This window comes from Dinoponera quadriceps, unplaced genomic scaffold, assembly GCF_001313825.1.
Source record: "Dinoponera quadriceps isolate SergipeBrazil2010 unplaced genomic scaffold, ASM131382v1 scaffold1750, whole genome shotgun sequence".
NCBI lineage: Eukaryota > Metazoa > Arthropoda > Insecta > Hymenoptera > Formicidae > Dinoponera > Dinoponera quadriceps.
Window position 1 is genome coordinate 1,769,077 of NW_014556445.1, and position 18,974 is coordinate 1,788,050.

Sequence of the window (18,974 nt, forward strand, 5' to 3'; positions counted from 1 at the left end):
TAACGCGACGAATCTCTCCGGGATTAAACGTGTTCGATAAATGCATTCGTGAAAAATGTATTCAGCCAACAAATAGACGAGTTTGTTTAAATTAAAAGCAGCGCATTTGCAGTGCGCGATCACGCCGGGCGTTAAACTAGGATTAAAGCGAGATCGAAATTATTTAAGCTAGAGCCGGGTCCGTGAGTATTAATGTAAATGGATACGTACAAACCGCCTGTCGGTTCCCGGCGCTAAAAAAAGAGAGGGAAAAAAAGAAGAGGGAATAAATAAAAGAAATAAAAGATCGAGCGACGAGCCGACGCGTACGCGTACTGTAAAATAATGTAAATCTATTCCATTGAAAGCATTTGCATTTTTTCTCTGCCCCTCATCCCGCCGATTCCTCGCCTCCCCCTTCCCGCTCCTGTCCCGTTAGCCGACTTTCTGGAAATCCTGAACAAACTCAATGACAAGTTGGAGGCGTTGCAGCGGGCGCTCGAGCAATACCTGGAGACAAAGAGACGCGTATTCCCGAGATTGTATTTCGTCTCGAACGATGATCTACTGGAGATCCTGGCGCATTCCAAGCGGCCGGATCTCATGCAGCCGCATATCAGAAAGCTCTTCGGCAACATCAAGTCCTTGAAACTCAGCAAGGTACTTCTTCTTCTTCCTCCTCCGCTTCATCGCCTCGGCCGATTCTCCTTCCCGCTTCGCGTAAGCCCGACGCTCAGCCAGGATTCTTAATAATATCGTATTTTTCTGTCCTTCAAGTCGATCACTGGGAAACCTTTCGCCGACGGCATGTACTCGGGCGAGGGAGAGTACATCGAGTTCGTCAAGCCGATCATACTGGAGGGCCAAGTCGAGCATTGGTTGCTCGATGTCGGTGAGTTAGTTTCTCTTTCGCGAAGGGAAGAGCAACGTCGTCGCGAGACGACGAATAGTCGACGCCGCTTCTCGGCTATCCGGACGAGACGCGACGCGTTTTAAAACGAGCAGGCACCCAATTCACCGGGCGTCCCGATATAATTTTCGAATGTAATATTCTGCTGTGGCGGGGCAGGACGCGTGCCGTCGGTTATTTTATTCCGAGAGTTCAGATGTCCGCGTTGTAAATCCAATTTCCCGTTATCCGCGAGATCTACACGGCGTGCGAGCGCACATTGGGGAGAGATATACATATGCGCGCGCGCGAGAATTTATAAGATCGTAAATTGCTCTTTGTAAAATCGAAAAAGGCGCTTCATCCCGCCATTTGAAATATAAAAGCGCGAGACAGGCCAGACGCGTCGCCGAGGAAACCAAGAGGAAGATCAGCGACGTGTGAACACGTCGGGGCTCATCAAATATTTACAATATACCGCGATGCGCACCGGGCAGCAAAGGGTGCCCGTTTACAAAGAGCGGCGCATACGTGCGTTCGGCTGCTGCGTAAATAAAAGCGCGGCGCGGAAAATTGGCCATAATTTATGCTCGATCCCGACGTGTGGCCCTCGCTGCCGCCGTAAATTACCCGGGGCGCGCGCGCACCGTGTGCAACTTCGATTTCTGTTTGCGAGAGATAAAAATGCGCGAACGCGAACGGGGCGGCGGCGGATGGGGGGAGCGGTGGTAGGAAACGCACAGCGGGAGGCCGCGAGAGGGTGAATAAAGCCGGTGCGGATGGCAATTGCAGAGGCCGCGATGAGAGTGACCCTGCGCGAAGTGTTGAGGCAGTGTCGGACGGAGCTGCGAAAAACGCAGGCGAAACGCGACAGGTGGGTGAAAGAGTGGCCGGGCCAGCCTGGCATTACGTCCACTCAAATCCAATGGACGAGCGACTGCACGCGGAGCCTGCAGCACTGCAAGTGAGCCTCCCCTGCCAGAGAAATTTCGCTGGCGTGTTAGTTATGGAAGCGCACGAGCGGAGACGGACAGAGAGAGAGAGAGAGAGAGAGAGGGGCCGCGGTCCAGCCGTCGAAAGGGCGCGGCGAGGCGCACGAAAAGGATGGATGAGAACGGAGGGCGGAGGGTGAACGTGAGGACGGCTCGCGTGATGGACACTAGGGCGCGGTTGGAGAGAACGAGACGACGTAGCGACGTACGGCGCGAGAAAGGGCCCTCACGCAGGGGGTGTAGGGTGGGGCCGAAGGATAGTCGCGCGGAAGAGGGACAGGAGACACGGCAACTCTAATAAGAGAAATTTTGCATATTCTACGTCTCGTCCTGCGATCCGGCGACGGCACCTCGGCCAGAGGCACCCTTCCTGCCTGATTTGCATATACTAGCCGTACCGCGAATAATTTAACCCACACCTACGGCGAGTACATCCCTACCCTACATATCTACCTACCTACCTACCGAATAAAATCCCACCCGTCTCACGACACTCCTGTAACGCTCGTGTTACGCAAGGCCCGGCGTACCACCACCTTTCCGTTGCACGAGTGTCTCGGAAAAAGGGGATGCCAAAGGCAGCGCGCGACGAGAAGGGTTGTGCAAAATAGGGACGCGAGCGCTCTGAATGTGCCGGACGGTGGAAAATGGTTTTGCCAGAAGCGCGCGCGTCATACACTGCGCCTCGCCCTGCTTGCTCTTTCTCTCTCTCGCTCTTTCTCTCTTGCTCGCTCGCTCGCTCTCTTTTTCCCTCTCCTTTCTTTTTTCCGCGTACCTCGGCCAACGTATAAATCTTGACCGAGGGGCTGAGAAATTTTGCGCTAATAGTTTCGCCGTGGGAACGCGACGGATACCTAAAATGCATTTCCCGTAAACGACGTTACGCTCGAACGTGTCGTCGGGGAAACGTGGAAGAAACAGATATTCCCGAGACGTTCCGGGAACTCGTAAAAGGGACGAGACTTAAGTTATACAGCGGATAGCGCGCGCTGCAAAACGTCGGGTTACGCGTCAGCTATTTCGCGATTCAATTAATTTCGTTTGATTTACGCTCGCGCTCTCTCCCGAGGTTGGCCGACTCGAAGAGGCCATTGAGGAAGCTGAGGAAGAAGCAGAATCAAGCTTTAGACAAATATTCGGAAGCTATACGGAGCGACCTGAGCAAGCTCGACCGGCTGAAGTTCAAGGCCATTGTCGTGATCGAGATACACGCGAGAGACGTGATCGAGAGAATGTACAAATTGAGTGAGTCTGAGATTGCGTTCGCAAACGCTCGTCGCGCTGATTCCATCAATTGTGCGGGATTGCACAACGGTAACCTCTTCCGCTCCTCGATTCTGCATTCGATAGTCGTTCGCCGCGCATTTATTTCGCGAGCGCACGCTCGATGTAACCCGCGAGAGCGTACCGACCAGCGAATTACGGATTTTATAGGACCGCCAGCGGCGCACGAGGCGACCGCATCACGTTTCGGCGTTATGTCGCCGGTGATATGACGCGTTACAGTGAGAAAACGCCGCTGCGCTCCCTCGTAAATTTGTGTATCGGCGGTTTCTCGAAAAGGGGAAATACACTCCAAAAAATGTACATCTGTAACGCATAGCGCGAGAGGGTGCATTCCCCGGTGAATTCGAGACAGACGCGGAAATTTACCGCGGAAACGTTTCGCGCATTTTCCTTTTATACGATGTAATTCTTCAGCACACCGTGTTGAACCCGCGAGTTGCCGCGCAATTCGCGTTAATATATAAAAGCAATTTGAATTTAATTAGTTTAGTGGCAGCAATTAAAGTGAAAGGCTTCAAAATGCACGGCATTCTCAGAAATTACGACAATTTCGAACACAGCAAATAACGCCGCACCTCACCGTGTAAATAAAATCATGCGAAACGATCGATTCCATTTGCGACGCGTGTGAACGTCATAAGACAGTCGAATCCGGAATTATTTATCGCCCATACGCGAGGGGAAGATGAAAGGGGAACCGGTGAAAAAGCGGGAACAAACTTGCTTCCCAAATTTTTCAGATTGCAGAGATGTGTCCGCTTTCGAGTGGCTGTCGCAGCTGAGATTTTATTGGGAGAAAGACATCGACGACTGCATTGTCCGGCAGACAAATACTCGTTTCCTGTACGGTTACGAGTACCTAGGTAACACCGGAAGACTCGTGATAACTCCGCTGACAGATCGGTATGTTCCACTGAGCATTTCGGTGAAAAAGAGCGAAACGTCGACGGACGTCGAATAGTCGCTCGGCGATCGCTATCTTAATTATCTTCCTGTGTGAGGAAACTGTTACCGCACAGTAAAAAATTGTGTGTTGAATTTAACGCATTCTCCGCATATCTGAGATGGTCCATTCAAATTTTTGTGTTAATTTAACACAAGATGAATGTGTTGAAAAGTGGCACAAATATTGTGTCAGAAATTAACACAAAATTAATATGTTAATCAATATTGAAGTATAAGATGTGTTATTTTAATACTTATACTTGTTGAATGTCGACACAACACAAAATATTGAGATAACGTAAACACAATATGTTAAATTAACATACGGGTGTGTTAAAAATTAATAACACCAAAATTTGAGCAAGGATCGATTTTAACGCAAGTACAAAATGTTTTTTACTATGTGGAAGCGAATCTTGCGAACTTTAATCATTTTTTACTGGGAATTCAATTCATGGCTCTGTTTGTAACTTTTAATTTCCAGATGCGAGTTTTCAGCATCGCATCAGTTTTTTGCGATCCTTTTCGACATAAAACCAATATCTCTTCTCGACATTCAAACGAATTTCCGTTATATATTAAGTGTGTAAATTAATTCGGTTAACTTTCAGATATTTATCCCTTTCTAATGAACATTTTAAATTTAAAGATTTTTCCGCTCAATTATAGTTTTAAAGGAATACCATCTATGTTTACAAAACATCACGTAATATCGCAGAATAATCAATATAACCTCAGAAAATAGTAGTGAATAATATTGCTATCGATAAAGCGCATATTCGGCATTACATTCTTTTTGCATTTTAACTGCTAAGACGTGTTGTTGGAGCCACAAAAATGATTTGTTTGGCAGTTGGTGAAAGCATAGTGAATTAAACAATTTGAAAAAAATGATATCAAAAATTTTAAGAAGATTTCGGGAAGGCCTATATATGTATGCGTACTCCACAATAATGCTTGACCTCACGTGGTAAAAAGAACAAAAGATGCCGTTTTTAATACGAGCTGGAAAATTGTATGGCCAGTCACATAAAATTGTGACACTTTTTTTCCACGAGTTCCGCAACATATCTCGTATCCAATAGGAAAAAGTATTTGCTGAGAATTATTAAAAAACAAATTCTTCTATCGGACACAGGATGCGTTCCGAAATTTGTAAAAAAAGAGTGTTGCAGCCTTTTATGACTGACCATAAATCTGGAATCTCATCTGTTTCAGCCGCTACAACATCATTTAATTGACACACGTTTTAAAACAATACATAATTTTTGAAATCTATCCATAACTTTATTCAAAACCGATTTTTGTCCAATCAAACTTCTATCGCGATAGAAATCGACAGCTGCCCGATAGATAAATGTCATCGGTAATAACGGCGATTATTTCGATAATTAAAATCTTACCTCCAATTATAATAAATCCCATAAATAAACTTTGATTTCTGCTAATAAAAATACCAAATTAAATTTACACATATAATATCTCAGCGGACACGCGAAGATAAACGGTTGATTCGAGATAGCGTCTGAAAATTAACCGGGAAGTGGGACACTCGTTGGGCAGTTTTTGTCAGGTAGCTGCGGGGAAAAGGGACGGGAATAATTTTATATCGAGATGCGCCCGCCATCGAGACTCTTCGCGCCGGCTGATACTCTCGACAAAACGCGCATATGTACATATACAAACCGTGCCCGCTGTCGTTTGACCGGCGAGTGAATCCGAATAATGGCATATGTGTGTGCACTCGATTGCCGGGCCATTTGCAAAATTACTTTGTGACGTTATTACGTTGCGACGTATTTAGTCGGTCGGCGGACTCTGTTCCGCTCGGCGATGTTGAAACAGAAGTTTCTCAGCGGTTATCGCGCTCGCTATAGTCGCTCAGTAGTTGGCACCGGCTCGTGGCCAGCCGTAATTTCGTCTGTCACGCGCGGTAACGCGATGGTGCGCGGGTAATGCTTACTGTTCGACGCATTGACGATGTAATGCAACTCCGGGTCGGGTCAACGTCGGGCGATCGTCGCTCGACGCGCCGCACATGTCCGATTATGCCAAGTTTTAAGCACCGCCGTTGTACTTAATGAGGGAACTTGCCGCGCGATACTGATCGCACCGAATAACTCACGTTACATGATTAAGGCGAGGCCGCAGACTCTCCGTGATACTCGTCGCATCTATACTCCTCTGCTCTACTTGACACAACTAGTTATATCTTAGCGTGGGAACGAACGTCACGTGTATGATAAGAACGCCGGCTACAGGGGTGATCGCTTGTAGTCGCGCACGCGCACGCGCGTGCCTTCCTCGGTACACTCGCGCGGAGGAATACGCTTAGACACTACCACCGACCGAGGGACCGCGAGCTGCAATTTCCAGGGTGGTAAATTGCATCATGAAGATGCATGCACGCGAGTATACGAGAGGCGCGAGCGCGCTTTATTCCCGAAATAAATAAGTAACGAGGGACGAGCGGAAACGAAAACGTTAAGGCAACCGGGGAAAGTTGGCGGGACAGAAATGTAAAAAGTTAAATCGCGCCTCGCGGCAACTCTGTCAAGAATGTACGCTCGTGGAGCTTTTCAAGTTGAATTAATCACATTCCGCGCGCGTCGGCCGCCGATTCACGTGCGCGCTCAGAAACTCGAGGTCCCTTCGAACTTGCGCCCCGCCCGTCACAAAACGCTCGCCCCATCGAGTATGCTTCGCATGTGTGTGTGTGTGTGTGTGTGTGATAGAAAGAGAGAAAGAGGGAACATTTATTACATGATATATGAAAAAAATTATCTTATATATAAATCATTAATAGATATTCTCATATGTAAACGAGAATATTATAATCTTCTTAGAAGATTTTTAGTCTTGATTTGATTGAATTTGTAGTGATGCAAGTATTATTTGTACTTAATTCAAAATTAAAAATCTTCCAAGAATATAATATTCTTGTTTATATATGAGAATATCAGGTATTGATTTAAAAGTATCCCTTTTGTGTAGGGTAAATCTTCTGAAGATAAATAAGAACATGATAAAGTGAAAGAAAATTACTTTCAATTAAGTGAAAATTATATTAATCAAAATAATAAATCAATAGTAAGGGAAAACAAATCTCCCAAAAGAATAAACTATAAATAAATTTAATCTATGAATATATAATAAAAAAATATTAAGCTATAAATGAAAACAAATTTATATTAGCGTACAAAATAGAAGAATTTATAAAGTAAAAAATATTTTGCACTCATATTTAAATTGAGCTTTCTTAAAATCTTCGCATTAAATTTTCAACATACCTATATGTTAATTTAACATACTATGTTTATGTTATCTCAATATTTTTTGTTGAGTCGGCGTTCAACACGTGTAAGTGTTAAAATAACACATTTTACACTTCAGTGTCGATTAACATTATTACGGATGTTAATTTTGTGTTAATCTTTCACGTAATATTTGTGTTACTTTTCAACATATTCACTCTTTGTTAAAGTAACACAGAAATCTGTGTGGCCGTTCGGGACATGCGAAATGTGTTAAGTTTCACACAAAATTGTTTACTATGTGTAATTGTGATAGTTACCGGCAGGAATCATTGGAAAGGGGGAGACAGCAAGCGAAGGTAAAGTTTGTTTACCAAAGGAGTTAAAAGAGTCGGAGAGGAGGAAAGAGAAAGGGAGGGAGACGCGCGCGTAGTCAGGGAGTTGCGTGGATATAATTTTGCGCGCGGGACGTAATATCGCGGAAGCGCGGCGGTATAACTCGTTGCATCCATCCAGCGGTGCAATGTGCGACAGTGACGATGCGACACGATCTCAAGGGCGGTCTCGGCAAAGGCTGGGGGAAGAGAGGGGGTGGTTAGTGACGTCGTCGTCGCTGATATCAAAGACCGAACGCACGTTACCGCGCGGAGAGCGCGCGCGATATCCCGCGTCGCTACTTAACGCGGTATCGATTTAATCGCGATAAAAGGCCACTGCCGCCTCCCCCCACGTCTCGCTCTAATTTATAAACGGCGATTGCCATCTCGATACATTTGTCCGCTCCCCCGCGGTCCGGAGAATTTGTCTTGCGGAAAGAAGACAACGCACGCTTTCCCACTTTCCGCGGTGTTCCCGGCCTGCAGGAATCTCAATCTTCCGTTACTCCGCCGATCTCCTCCTCGTACCCTCCAGCACCCTTCGCCCGGGAGTGGATGGACCGCCACGCTACTCTCCGTTTCGAGAGTAGACGCATTAAATCGCAAATTGTGCCGGGGCATATACACACTCTGATGTATTCCTCGAATCGAATGCCAGATTGCAGCTGTGTGTTCTTCGGGTAGCTCGCGCGCTCCCGGGCCTGATGGGCGAGATATTTCGCCGATACGCCGTATCGTAAATTGTACGAGGGTCTCTCAGCGCGAGAAACGCAATCCCCGCATTCTGCGTTAATAAAACGCGCGATAACATGCGAGCGTGCGCCGTCTTATCCCGGGCTGCTCTGAGACGCGAATCTGAAATACGTCGCGGTTATCCGCGGCATAAAATGACGCGATAATCGGTCGCAGCGGGTCGGGTCTCGCAATTGCATTTGCGAGCGGGTCGAGTGTCCAGCTCTGACGCGGCCCGTTAATTTTCCATTTTCGCACTCGCGCGTGTCAGATATCATCGCGCATTGGATCATGAAATAACTCTTCGCGCGCGCGTTTGTCCCGTTTGTATATAGGTGTTACATCACGCTGACAACGGCTCTTCATTTATATCGCGGCGGGAGCCCGAAAGGACCCGCGGGCACTGGGAAAACTGAAACGGTAAAGGACCTCGGGAAAGCGCTCGGTTTCAACGTGATCGTGCAGAACTGCTCGGAAGGATTGGACTACAAAAGTATGGGTAGATTATTCTCCGGGCTGGCGCAATCCGGCGCCTGGGGATGCTTCGACGAATTTAATCGGTAAACACCTTCGGGACTCGAATACTGCGCGTAGATAGCATGTAGATGCGAGCGATGCAAACGAGATCGAATTTCCAACAGGACAATATCTCGAAGTGACCCTCGCCGATTTTTAACAGCCTTGACTAGGTATTTTAGAGCGGCTGGAGAGACGCGATTCTTTTTTTGTAAATACTTTGTCATAGCACGTTTTAGAGTTGAAACGGAGCTTCACAGAGCTAATTCCGCCTATATTTGAAACTGTGAGATATATGAAATATTTTAAACGAAAGTTTGATGACACACGGAAAAAACAATTTCGCTGAAAGTGATTGAAATTTCCATTATATGCGGACCAGACGAAAATTCGGTTGTAAGAACGGGAAGTAGGAGGTTTTTATTCAGTCAGTTGTTTTCAGTTGTCTCAACCGGGATTTAATGCAGCCATTGTTCACACAAATGTCCTCAGTCACGGTAACAGAGATATCACTTCTTGTCGTCGGGTTTTCATCTAGTTTCTATTCTGTTGAATCAGGAGCCGAGTTCTTTTTATCCGTGTGTATGATGTGCTTTGTAATTCTGTAGTTTATATTTCCAAACTTTATATTTTTCAACACACCCTCGTTTCTCGTAATTATTTTCACGATTTAAAAAGTCTGCGTACAATTTAGTAAATATTTCTATAAACTTTTTTGCAAAAACTCAACATAATTTTACTTCAGATTTAGCTGTGCGCAATAAAATTATCCTTTGAAGTCGCATTTTTGGAATTTTGAGATGTCGCGGATACCGCGCTATAAGTAGATGCAGACGTTTCACGTCGAACGCGCTACACAGTACAAGCGGACTGACCGTGCACGCCCGTAACTACTTACAGTTTATCGAAAGCGATGATTGATACTCGCTAACTTTCCCTTGTAAACGCGTAACTGACGTTTGTACAAATTAGATATTGCTTATATACAAAAGAAATACTTTACACACATATAGGCACACACACACACACACACACACACACACACACACACACACACACACACACACACACACACACACACACACATATATATTCACGATTTATTTATTATAGGACATATATATGTGGGAAAAATTTGTGTAGAGTTAATTAATTAACTTTCCTTTCTAAATGACTCCGTACAGTTTTGTTACACGAAAGAACAGCTTTGGGGCGAGGCGAGGTTGTAAATAGCGCAGCTCTAAACAGACTTTTTTCGCAATCGCAGGATTAACGTCGAAGTGTTATCAGTAGTGGCGCAACAGATACTATCGATACTGACCGCCCTCGCCCAGAGACTCACGAAATTCATTTTCGACGGCGCCGAGATAGCTCTGATACACACCTGCGGCATCTTCATCACAATGAATCCTGGTTACGCCGGGCGTACCGAACTTCCAGACAATTTAAAGTCCATGTTCCGGCCAATCTCGATGATGGTGCCGGACAGTAGCATGATTGCCGAAATCAGACTGTTCGGCGAAGGCTTCCAAAACACGCGCACGCTGGCCAGAAAGGTCGTCCGCAGTCACGATTAATTTCTCATCCCAACACCGCGACACGAACTATTTTTCCAACTACAAATTTGCCGCGATACTTATCGCGTCTTCACATTTCTTTTACAGAATAATTTAACCTTGCATTTTCCATTATCTCTCGACGCATCGAAAACTCTCCAGGCGATTAACTTGTTTATTACTTGAGAAATGAATTCACGTCGTGAATTCACGTCAGTATCGTAGTACGATACCGTGGTCGACGAAAATTTTGCATGCACGATGCTTCTTGTCCTTGTAGATCTTCACATTGTACTCACTCGCCCAGCAGCAACTCAGTAAACAATACCATTATGACTTCGGTTTGCGAGGTATAGTGACACTGGCTCGCTACGCCGGGAAAAAGAAGAGATTGTATCCCAAGCTGCCCGACGATGAGGTGACTGTTAATGAGATCATTTAATCTGTAAAAAGAATTGTTTCTTTACCAAGAACACTCGACAACATATAACGTAATTTCCGAGTTACTTGTAATATTTCGTGCTGGTGCATTCGCTCGAAACGCTTAGAAACTACGATGACTATTTGCGCCAGCGTGAACTCTCATCAGCCAAGTTGAATTTCTCCCAGGTGATTATTCTTGCCATGAGAGATATGAACGTCGCTAAACTTACCTCGGACGACCTGCCGTTGTTCCTCGATATCGTCACGGATCTTTTCCCCCACATGGATGTACCGAGCGTGGATTACGCGGAAATGATCAGTTACATAACCAACGAGGCAATCAAGCTGAAGCTGCAGGTAATCTATTCGGAGGAGGATATAACGTAACGTCCGTGCACAGATCGCGGTTCCCTCGACGAGATGCCGACGATATCGTCTTTTCTTTTTTTTTCTCATGAGAGCCATGCATCCCTCGGGCCTGCGAAGAGGAAGGCGGGCATTTATTGAGAAGTTATTCGCGCCGAATCGGGATGCTTATAAATATTAATTCGCGCATATTAAACTCCGCTACGGTTCGCTATCGTAGCTCCGGCGTTCCTTAGAATTTCATCTCCGACGTTGGCGGAAATAGTTATAGAAATTGTTCGAACATGCCGCTGGCGAATCGATGGATCGCCCCTCCGGCTACCTCGAGATTAATTAATCACTCCGTATCATCCGGATCGCAGCCGATTCCCATGATCATCACGAAAGTCATCGAGCTATACGAGACGATGGGCTCACGTCACTCGACGATGATCGTCGGCGCGTCCAACACCGCGAAAACCGCGACCTGGAAGATTCTGCGGAATACGATGACGACAATGAAGAGCGATGGAAAGCCGGGCTTTAACACCGTTCACGTACATCCCATTAATCCTAAGGCACTGAGTCTCGGTGAACTCTACGGCGAGTACAATCTTTCCACCGGAGAATGGCTCGACGGAGTGATATCGTCCATCATGCGGAAAACTTGTTCCGGTAAAGCGCTTGATTGATAACGAAGTAATATGTGCGGTATAATAAGTATGTCGCACACGCCACGGACGTGCGTTCGTGAGGAGCGTTACTCCAGCAGGATGAATTTCTTAATGCATACGAGACACTTAAAACGTGTCCCGCGAACGTTCCGACCGGTGAAACGCTTGGAAATCCCAACGATTCGCAAATTACATCTCGCGAATGACACATCGATTATAGCAATATAACACAATGCAATAGATAGAACGAAATTGCGTGTTTTTTTCATCGGATTACGAGAGAACGTGAACGAAATTTCCACGCGATAACGGAAGATTATTACTCGGAGCATTAACGCGATCAGCATTCACGAGTAATAGGCGAAGTGGGAGAAGAGAATGCGAGCGCGATCGTTAGATCTTGCCTCGCTAACGCGATTTATGCCACGAAAGCATGCCACGTTGTAAGGCCGTGCGCTCTTTTGACAGAGGACACCGCCGATGAAAAGTGGATCCTCTTTGACGGGCCCGTGGACGCTGATTGGATTGAGAACATGAACAGTGTCATGGATGACAACAAGGTATACCCCGTCCATCTGTTGCACCTCCTTGCCTCTCCTCGAATTAAGGTTGCACAAGGCTGGCTGGCTAGCTGGCTGGCTCGTCTCAAAGTCTAAAATCCTTTCAAGGTACTGACGTTAATAAACAACGACCGTATCACCATGCCCGAGCAAGTGTCGCTGCTCTTCGAGGTGCAGGACCTGGCCGCGGCCTCGCCCGCGACTGTCTCCAGAGCGGGCATGATTTATAACGATTACAAGAACCTCGGTTGGCGTCCGTACGTCGACTCGTGGCTGCGGAAGTACGACGCGACACCCGAGTTCGTCGAGGAGGTGAGACCGCGACTCTCCCCCCCCCGGAGCGAACGAACGAGCGAGCCAACAACGGGTCGTACAGTTCATTGCTTTTCAATCAGATGAATCAGCTGTTCGAGAGCCACGTTAACGGAGCGCTGGAATATAAACGGCGATACTGCGACGAGATCGTGCCCGTGCCCGAATTGAACGCCGTTCAGTCGCTTTGCAAATTGCTCGAGGTGCTCGCGACGCCGCAAAACGGTGTCGAGCTGGGCGAACATCGCGACGCTTACTCCGTCATATGCAAGATGTGGTTTTTCTTTTGGTACGTACGCATATACGTGCAAATGGAGGGAAAACAACTTCGTTAGTGTCATTAAATTTTCCCGGGGACCGAACGGAAACTCAGTTGCAGGAATAGAAAGATTCCTGCGGGAAGTTACCGCCCGGTCAATTGCTCTTAGTTGTTTCAACCGAGATTTCAATGCAGTTCAATCGCGGTAACGGAGATATATATATATTTATTTATTTATTTATTTATTTATAAGTAGTAACAATATTTTTATTGGACATAAATATGGTGAAGATCGAGTACCCAGAGAAAAAGTTTTCATTGAATTTAATATAATTTCTTTGCTTAAAACAAATTTGTCTTTTGGAATAGAGCAAACAAACGAATATTTAATTCCACAAATATATTTAATTCAACAAATAGAATTGTTTGGTTCCTCCAACAATAAATATTTTTACGTCCGATATAACATATTTCTCTTATATTTTTATCCACGGATTACAATGGTTATTACAAGTAATAAATTATTTAAAAGAAATAACACTATGTTAGAAAAATATTAAAGAACTTTTCTTTGTTTCAGTGAAAGAATATTTAATATATATAACGAAATGAAATATATAATAAAATGAAATATTTTTTTTATTGAAAACGAGATATTTCCTCTAAATAATTCTGTTTTTTTTTTCAAATAACATGGTTTGTTCCAATAATGAAACAAGTAACCAATAACTCTTGTAAGAAACAATATTTTCATTCAAACAAAATAATATTTGACATTATAAATTGTGTTGTTTATATTAAATAAAAACCCAAGTGAAACAAATACATATTACATATATTAAATCCAAAGAAATCATTTTCTCTGTGTATATCTTTTAATTGAGAACGATAGTGACCAAAAAGCGCAGTGTCAGCTGAAAGGTTTTAATGTATTGCCTTTTTCAAACTAGACTTGATACGAATAAACAGGATTCAAGTAAAGCGTAAGCCCTAAAAATTAAACATCACACAAACAAAACAGTTCAAATATCATCTCTTGTGTCAGTGATTTTTCCATCCGGTCTCTATCCCGTTGCAAGAACCAAATTGTTTTTGCTGCCATGTATATGTATGCGCATTTCGATCGCGAATTTTGATCGCGTCGAGTGAGACTCGACAATCGCCAGCTGCCAGCCCGTCGGGCTCGTGGGTGACGATCTAATTCGCAACGAGGCTAACTCGCGCACCCGACCGCAACCGAGATTCGAATACTAGCCGCCACCTCGAGGCACTTCCAAGTAATGCTAATACCGTAGTTCTCTCGCTCTCCAGTGGTTCGCAAGTCGTATTAAACTATAAGTTCCGAGCTAATGACATGCTAATGGCCGGTCGAGAGCGCGAGACAACTACATTCGACGTCGCAATGTTGCAGCATGATATGGTCACTGTGCGCCGCGGTCACCGAGGAGGGTCGTCACAAGATAGATAATTTCATAAGGGACATCGAGAGTTCCTTTCCGTTACGAGACACAGTATACGAGTACTTCGTGGAGCCTCGTCTGCATACTTTCATTTCGTGGGAGGAGAAATTGACACAGGCGTGGAAGTTCCCGCCCGGGTAAGAGCGAGCGAGTATCGAACATCGTCGTCGGTCATGTGAAATTCCGACGGCTTTAGAAAAAAAAAGAAGCAGAAAGAAATAGGGAGGAATCTTGAAATCATATCGTTTCCTTCGCTGCCTTCGTCGTAGGCTGCTGACTGACGGGTCTGCGGCCGATCTCGGACGCGCGCTGATTGCGCGAGCATTCGATCGAGATTAGAATATGCCGAATTTCACCCGGATCCAATATGTCTCGTCGTGTCCATATTCAAATTGAATTATCCCAATCACGTGGCATCGCGCTCGATCGCATGTATTTCCCGAGAAGGTCGATGACTGCTGATAATTCATATTTCACTCTCGCCCCGAAGGTTACCTCGCCCTACATCCTCAGGTTCGTTTACAGAACGCCGTTTTACAAGATAATAATACCTACCGTGGACACGATACGGTACGATTACATCGTAAATTCTCTCTTATCGAATGGCTTTCCGGCATTGGTAGTGGGACCGGTGGGCACGGGAAAAACGTCCACCGTCCACTCGGTGCTCGAGCTCCTGGACGACGCGGAATACGCTGTCCTTCTTGTAAACATGTCCGCGCAAACTACGTCCAACAACGTGCAAGTGAGGCTCTAAACTCTATATCAGATGAATAATAGATTTGAGAACGCCGTATGAATACTTTACTCGTCGATTCCTGCGTACTAGGATATAATAGAAAGCAGAATGGAGAAACGAACGAAAGGCGTTTATATTCCCACGAGTGGTAGGACTATGGTCGTGTTTATGGACGACTTCAATATGCCCATGAAGGAAACGTACGGGTCGCAGCCGCCGTTGGAATTGGTTCGACAGTGGATCGATTACGGATTCTGGTAACGTCCTATCACGATGTGCGGGGAAACATGGAGATAGGTGTACAAATAAGGCGCGAAAATAAAATCGCGACTGTATGTACATTCGGAATTGATCGCGGCGAATGTGCGTGAAGAGCGTGTCGTCGAAATCGGCAGGTACGATCGCCGGAAGCAGACGAGGAGGTACATTCAAAGGATGCAATTAGTAGCAGCGATGGGGCCGCCCGGCGGAGGTCGCAACGTCATCACAGATCGATTGCTCACGCGATTCAACGTCATCAACATGACCTTTCCGGCCGAGAAGCAGATCGTGAGGATCTACGGCACGATGTTGAAGCAACAGCTCGCCGAGTTTCACTCCGAAGTAAAGGGAATATGTGAGTACTGATAGCAATGGCAAGTTTACCTTTCTCCTCTTCCTCTGCCGATCATGATAATTGTCTATAATTATGCAAGATGCAATCGATCTGATTCATATGGAGTGCGTATCGAGAAGAATGAAGATGAAAATTGGATACATGATTTAAAAAGTATAAATAGCACTGAAGTTCTTTACATCGTTCAGAGTCAAACACGACCCATATTCTTCTCTTTGAGAGTATTCGTTGACTAGCTTAATCTTTAAAAAAATGGATAAAATAGACGCTATTAGTAAAAAATGGCACAATTAGTAGAAAATGAAAACTCTTTTTAATTAATTTTAGGCGCCCCTGAGGCTTGGATCTTTTTGTTTTTATGTAGAAAGACTACCATTGATAACAAAATTTCAAAAATCATAATTTCGTGGGTTGGTGCTTTCTTATATAACTATAGTCAATGATGTAAAGTGAAAACATTTTTACTCGCATCAGCGAACGACATCACATTCGCCTCGATCAACCTGTATAATCGCGTGATCCAGAAGATGCTTCCCACTCCGGCAAAGATGCATTACTTATTCAATCTGAGAGACATCTCGAAGGTAAAAATAAAAGAGAGCGATCGTATACATACGCACGATCGGAGCGGATACAAAAATTAGTATCGATTCCGACAGGTCTTCCAAGGACTGCTGCGCAGCCATAAAGACTATCAGTATTCGAGGCAGACCTTTCTGCGATTGTGGGTTCACGAGAGTTTCCGAGTTTTCTGCGATCGACTTATTGACGAGAAGTAAGCGCTCAAGAGGCATTAACTTAATTTGGCGTGGGGCTACGGGAAGAAAAAATGCTGAGCAATTTCTTTCAGGGACAGAGAGTGGTTCGTGACTCAGCTGAATGATCAGCTCGGAAAGCACTTTGAGTTGACCTTCCATAACGTCTGTCCAGAGAAGAGATCTCCCATTTTCGGTAAACACGTGCGACTCTCCCGCGATTTAATCTGTGTTAACGTCTATCACCGTCCGTTATCGCTCATTAGTAACAATATCGACAGTCAGAGTGTATGGGTTATTATATTTTTTTATCGTCGTCGTTATTAGTACACCGAATATTAAGGTATATCCAAAACGAATTAATATTATAATTTATATTATAATTAATTATATATTCGCAGGTAGTTTTATGAATGCCTGGAATATATACGAGGACCTGTCAGATATCAGTGCCGTAAGGCGCCACGTGGAGGAACAGATGGATGAGTATAATGCCTCACCTGGCGTGGTGCGCCTCGATCTCATTCTGTTCCGCGACGCGATCGAGCATATATGTCGCATCGTTCGCGTGATATCGCAGGTAACGGTGTAACATACAACGCGTAATAGTTAACGCTGAACACTCGGCGTTTTTAGAAACACAAACCGATACTTTTAACACCGATTTTTTAACACGTCCAGAAATTTCTCTCGTATTATTACAACTTCATATCACGGGATATCCTGTTACTTTTCATGATATCTCGCGGATGAAAATTCAAGCTTCAAATAATATTAATTTAATAATTTCACTTAAATTTAATAATTTAACAATTTAGTCATTAATAATATCTGGTAATTTAAATAGTAATTTAAGAAACGGAAAGCTTTACTGTCAGCGTGTATGTGTAATTTACTCGTAGTGTGTGATATCGATCTGCCACAACCGGCAGACGCGGGTCAACGTCGACATCATAAATTCGAAGATAGTAATAACGTTTCTCCGCAGCCTCATGGTAACGTGCTGCTGGTCGGGATCGGCGGTAGCGGTAGACAATCGCTCTCGCGTATTGGCAGTTACATGTGCGATCTGTACACCTATCAAATCGCCGTTACGAAGCAATATAGGGTGCCGGAATTTCGTGAGGATCTCAAGACTCTGTACTCAATAGCCGGGGTGGAGAACAAACCGACCAGTTTCCTCTTCAACGATACCCAGGCGGTGGAGGAGCAGTTTCTGGAGATTGTCAACAATATGCTGAGTACTGGCGAAGTGGCTAATCTCTACAAGAGCGACGAAATGGAGGACGTAAGTCGGTTAATACGCTCCGCGCCACCATCGTCGTTTCGTCCTCCATTTGGATTATAATCCGCGGCTGTAGATACCGCGTTTTACGCGCGAATCAGCGAGATGAAAGAGCCGCTGGAACATACCATCTCCGATTCTCTCCTCGTCAAATTTATATTCCGATCAATTATTTCCCCCGTCTCATTAAACTCCGCGCGCTACGTTTACATTACCCCCCTTGGAAACGTGAAAGACGTTTTTCGTGTTATTAAAAACGCAGAAGCGCGTTTAATGAACGCGTACATCGGATATCGGACGAGCGTCGGTTACGTCAAAGATGGTTCTCCTAATAACCGTAAATCTCATGAAAGGCGCGGTATTGCTGCGAAAGGCACGGTATTGCCGAACTTATCAACGAACCGTGCGAGTGAAGTTTGTATCGAGAATTACGCAAACTTGAAGAAACGCGTGAGAGAGAGATAGAACACGATACGCGCTTCAGCCCCCGGGCGTATCGCGAACGCTTTAGCGCCACCATAAATCGCATTTTTGTCGGTCGATTCAGCTCGGGCGAAAATAAAATCAATACAGGGGAGTGAGCGTATCTCGCCGGTTACTGATATATCGCGTTTTCCCAGATTAAAACGAGACTAATAAAAGAAGTAACGAAGGCTGGAAAGATACCAACGACCGAGACGGTGTACTTCTTCCTGGTGGAGAGGGCGCGCGCCAATATGCATTTGATCCTGTGCATGAGCCCGATCGGCGATGCCTTCAGGAACAGATTACGGCAGTACCCTGCCCTGATCAATTGCACGACCATCGATTGGTTCCTGGAATGGCCGAGGGAAGCTCTCCTCGAAGTTGGCAACAAGTTCCTCATGAATCTCAATCTGACGCTCACTATCACCGGCGAAAATAAAGTGGTAGGTACGCCCTTCCCCTTTCCGCGCGATCGATTCCATTCGATTCGATTCTTACGATCAACGCGCGTTTCCTACTACCAATCTTCCCCCCCCTCCCCCCGCCCGCCACCT

General features: G+C 45.3%; 1 protein-coding gene across 1 annotated transcript in view; it reads left to right on the plus strand.

Annotated features, from left to right (window-relative positions):
* Positions 1-18,974, plus strand: part of LOC106747430 (dynein heavy chain 2, axonemal) — a 51,463-nt gene that overhangs the window by 20,345 nt on the left and 12,144 nt on the right. The window contains 21 exon segments of the mRNA XM_014624928.1: positions 419-639; positions 757-871; positions 1,661-1,832; positions 2,930-3,105; positions 8,847-9,015; positions 10,239-10,527; positions 10,808-10,945; positions 11,137-11,307; positions 11,679-11,970; positions 12,438-12,529; positions 12,638-12,841; positions 12,925-13,130; positions 14,512-14,697; positions 15,086-15,556; positions 15,695-15,915; positions 16,390-16,499; positions 16,575-16,690; positions 16,766-16,866; positions 17,072-17,250; positions 17,659-17,958; positions 18,576-18,863. Of these exon segments, the coding sequence (XP_014480414.1) occupies positions 419-639; positions 757-871; positions 1,661-1,832; positions 2,930-3,105; positions 8,847-9,015; positions 10,239-10,527; positions 10,808-10,945; positions 11,137-11,307; positions 11,679-11,970; positions 12,438-12,529; positions 12,638-12,841; positions 12,925-13,130; positions 14,512-14,697; positions 15,086-15,556; positions 15,695-15,915; positions 16,390-16,499; positions 16,575-16,690; positions 16,766-16,866; positions 17,072-17,250; positions 17,659-17,958; positions 18,576-18,863 (4,217 nt within the window).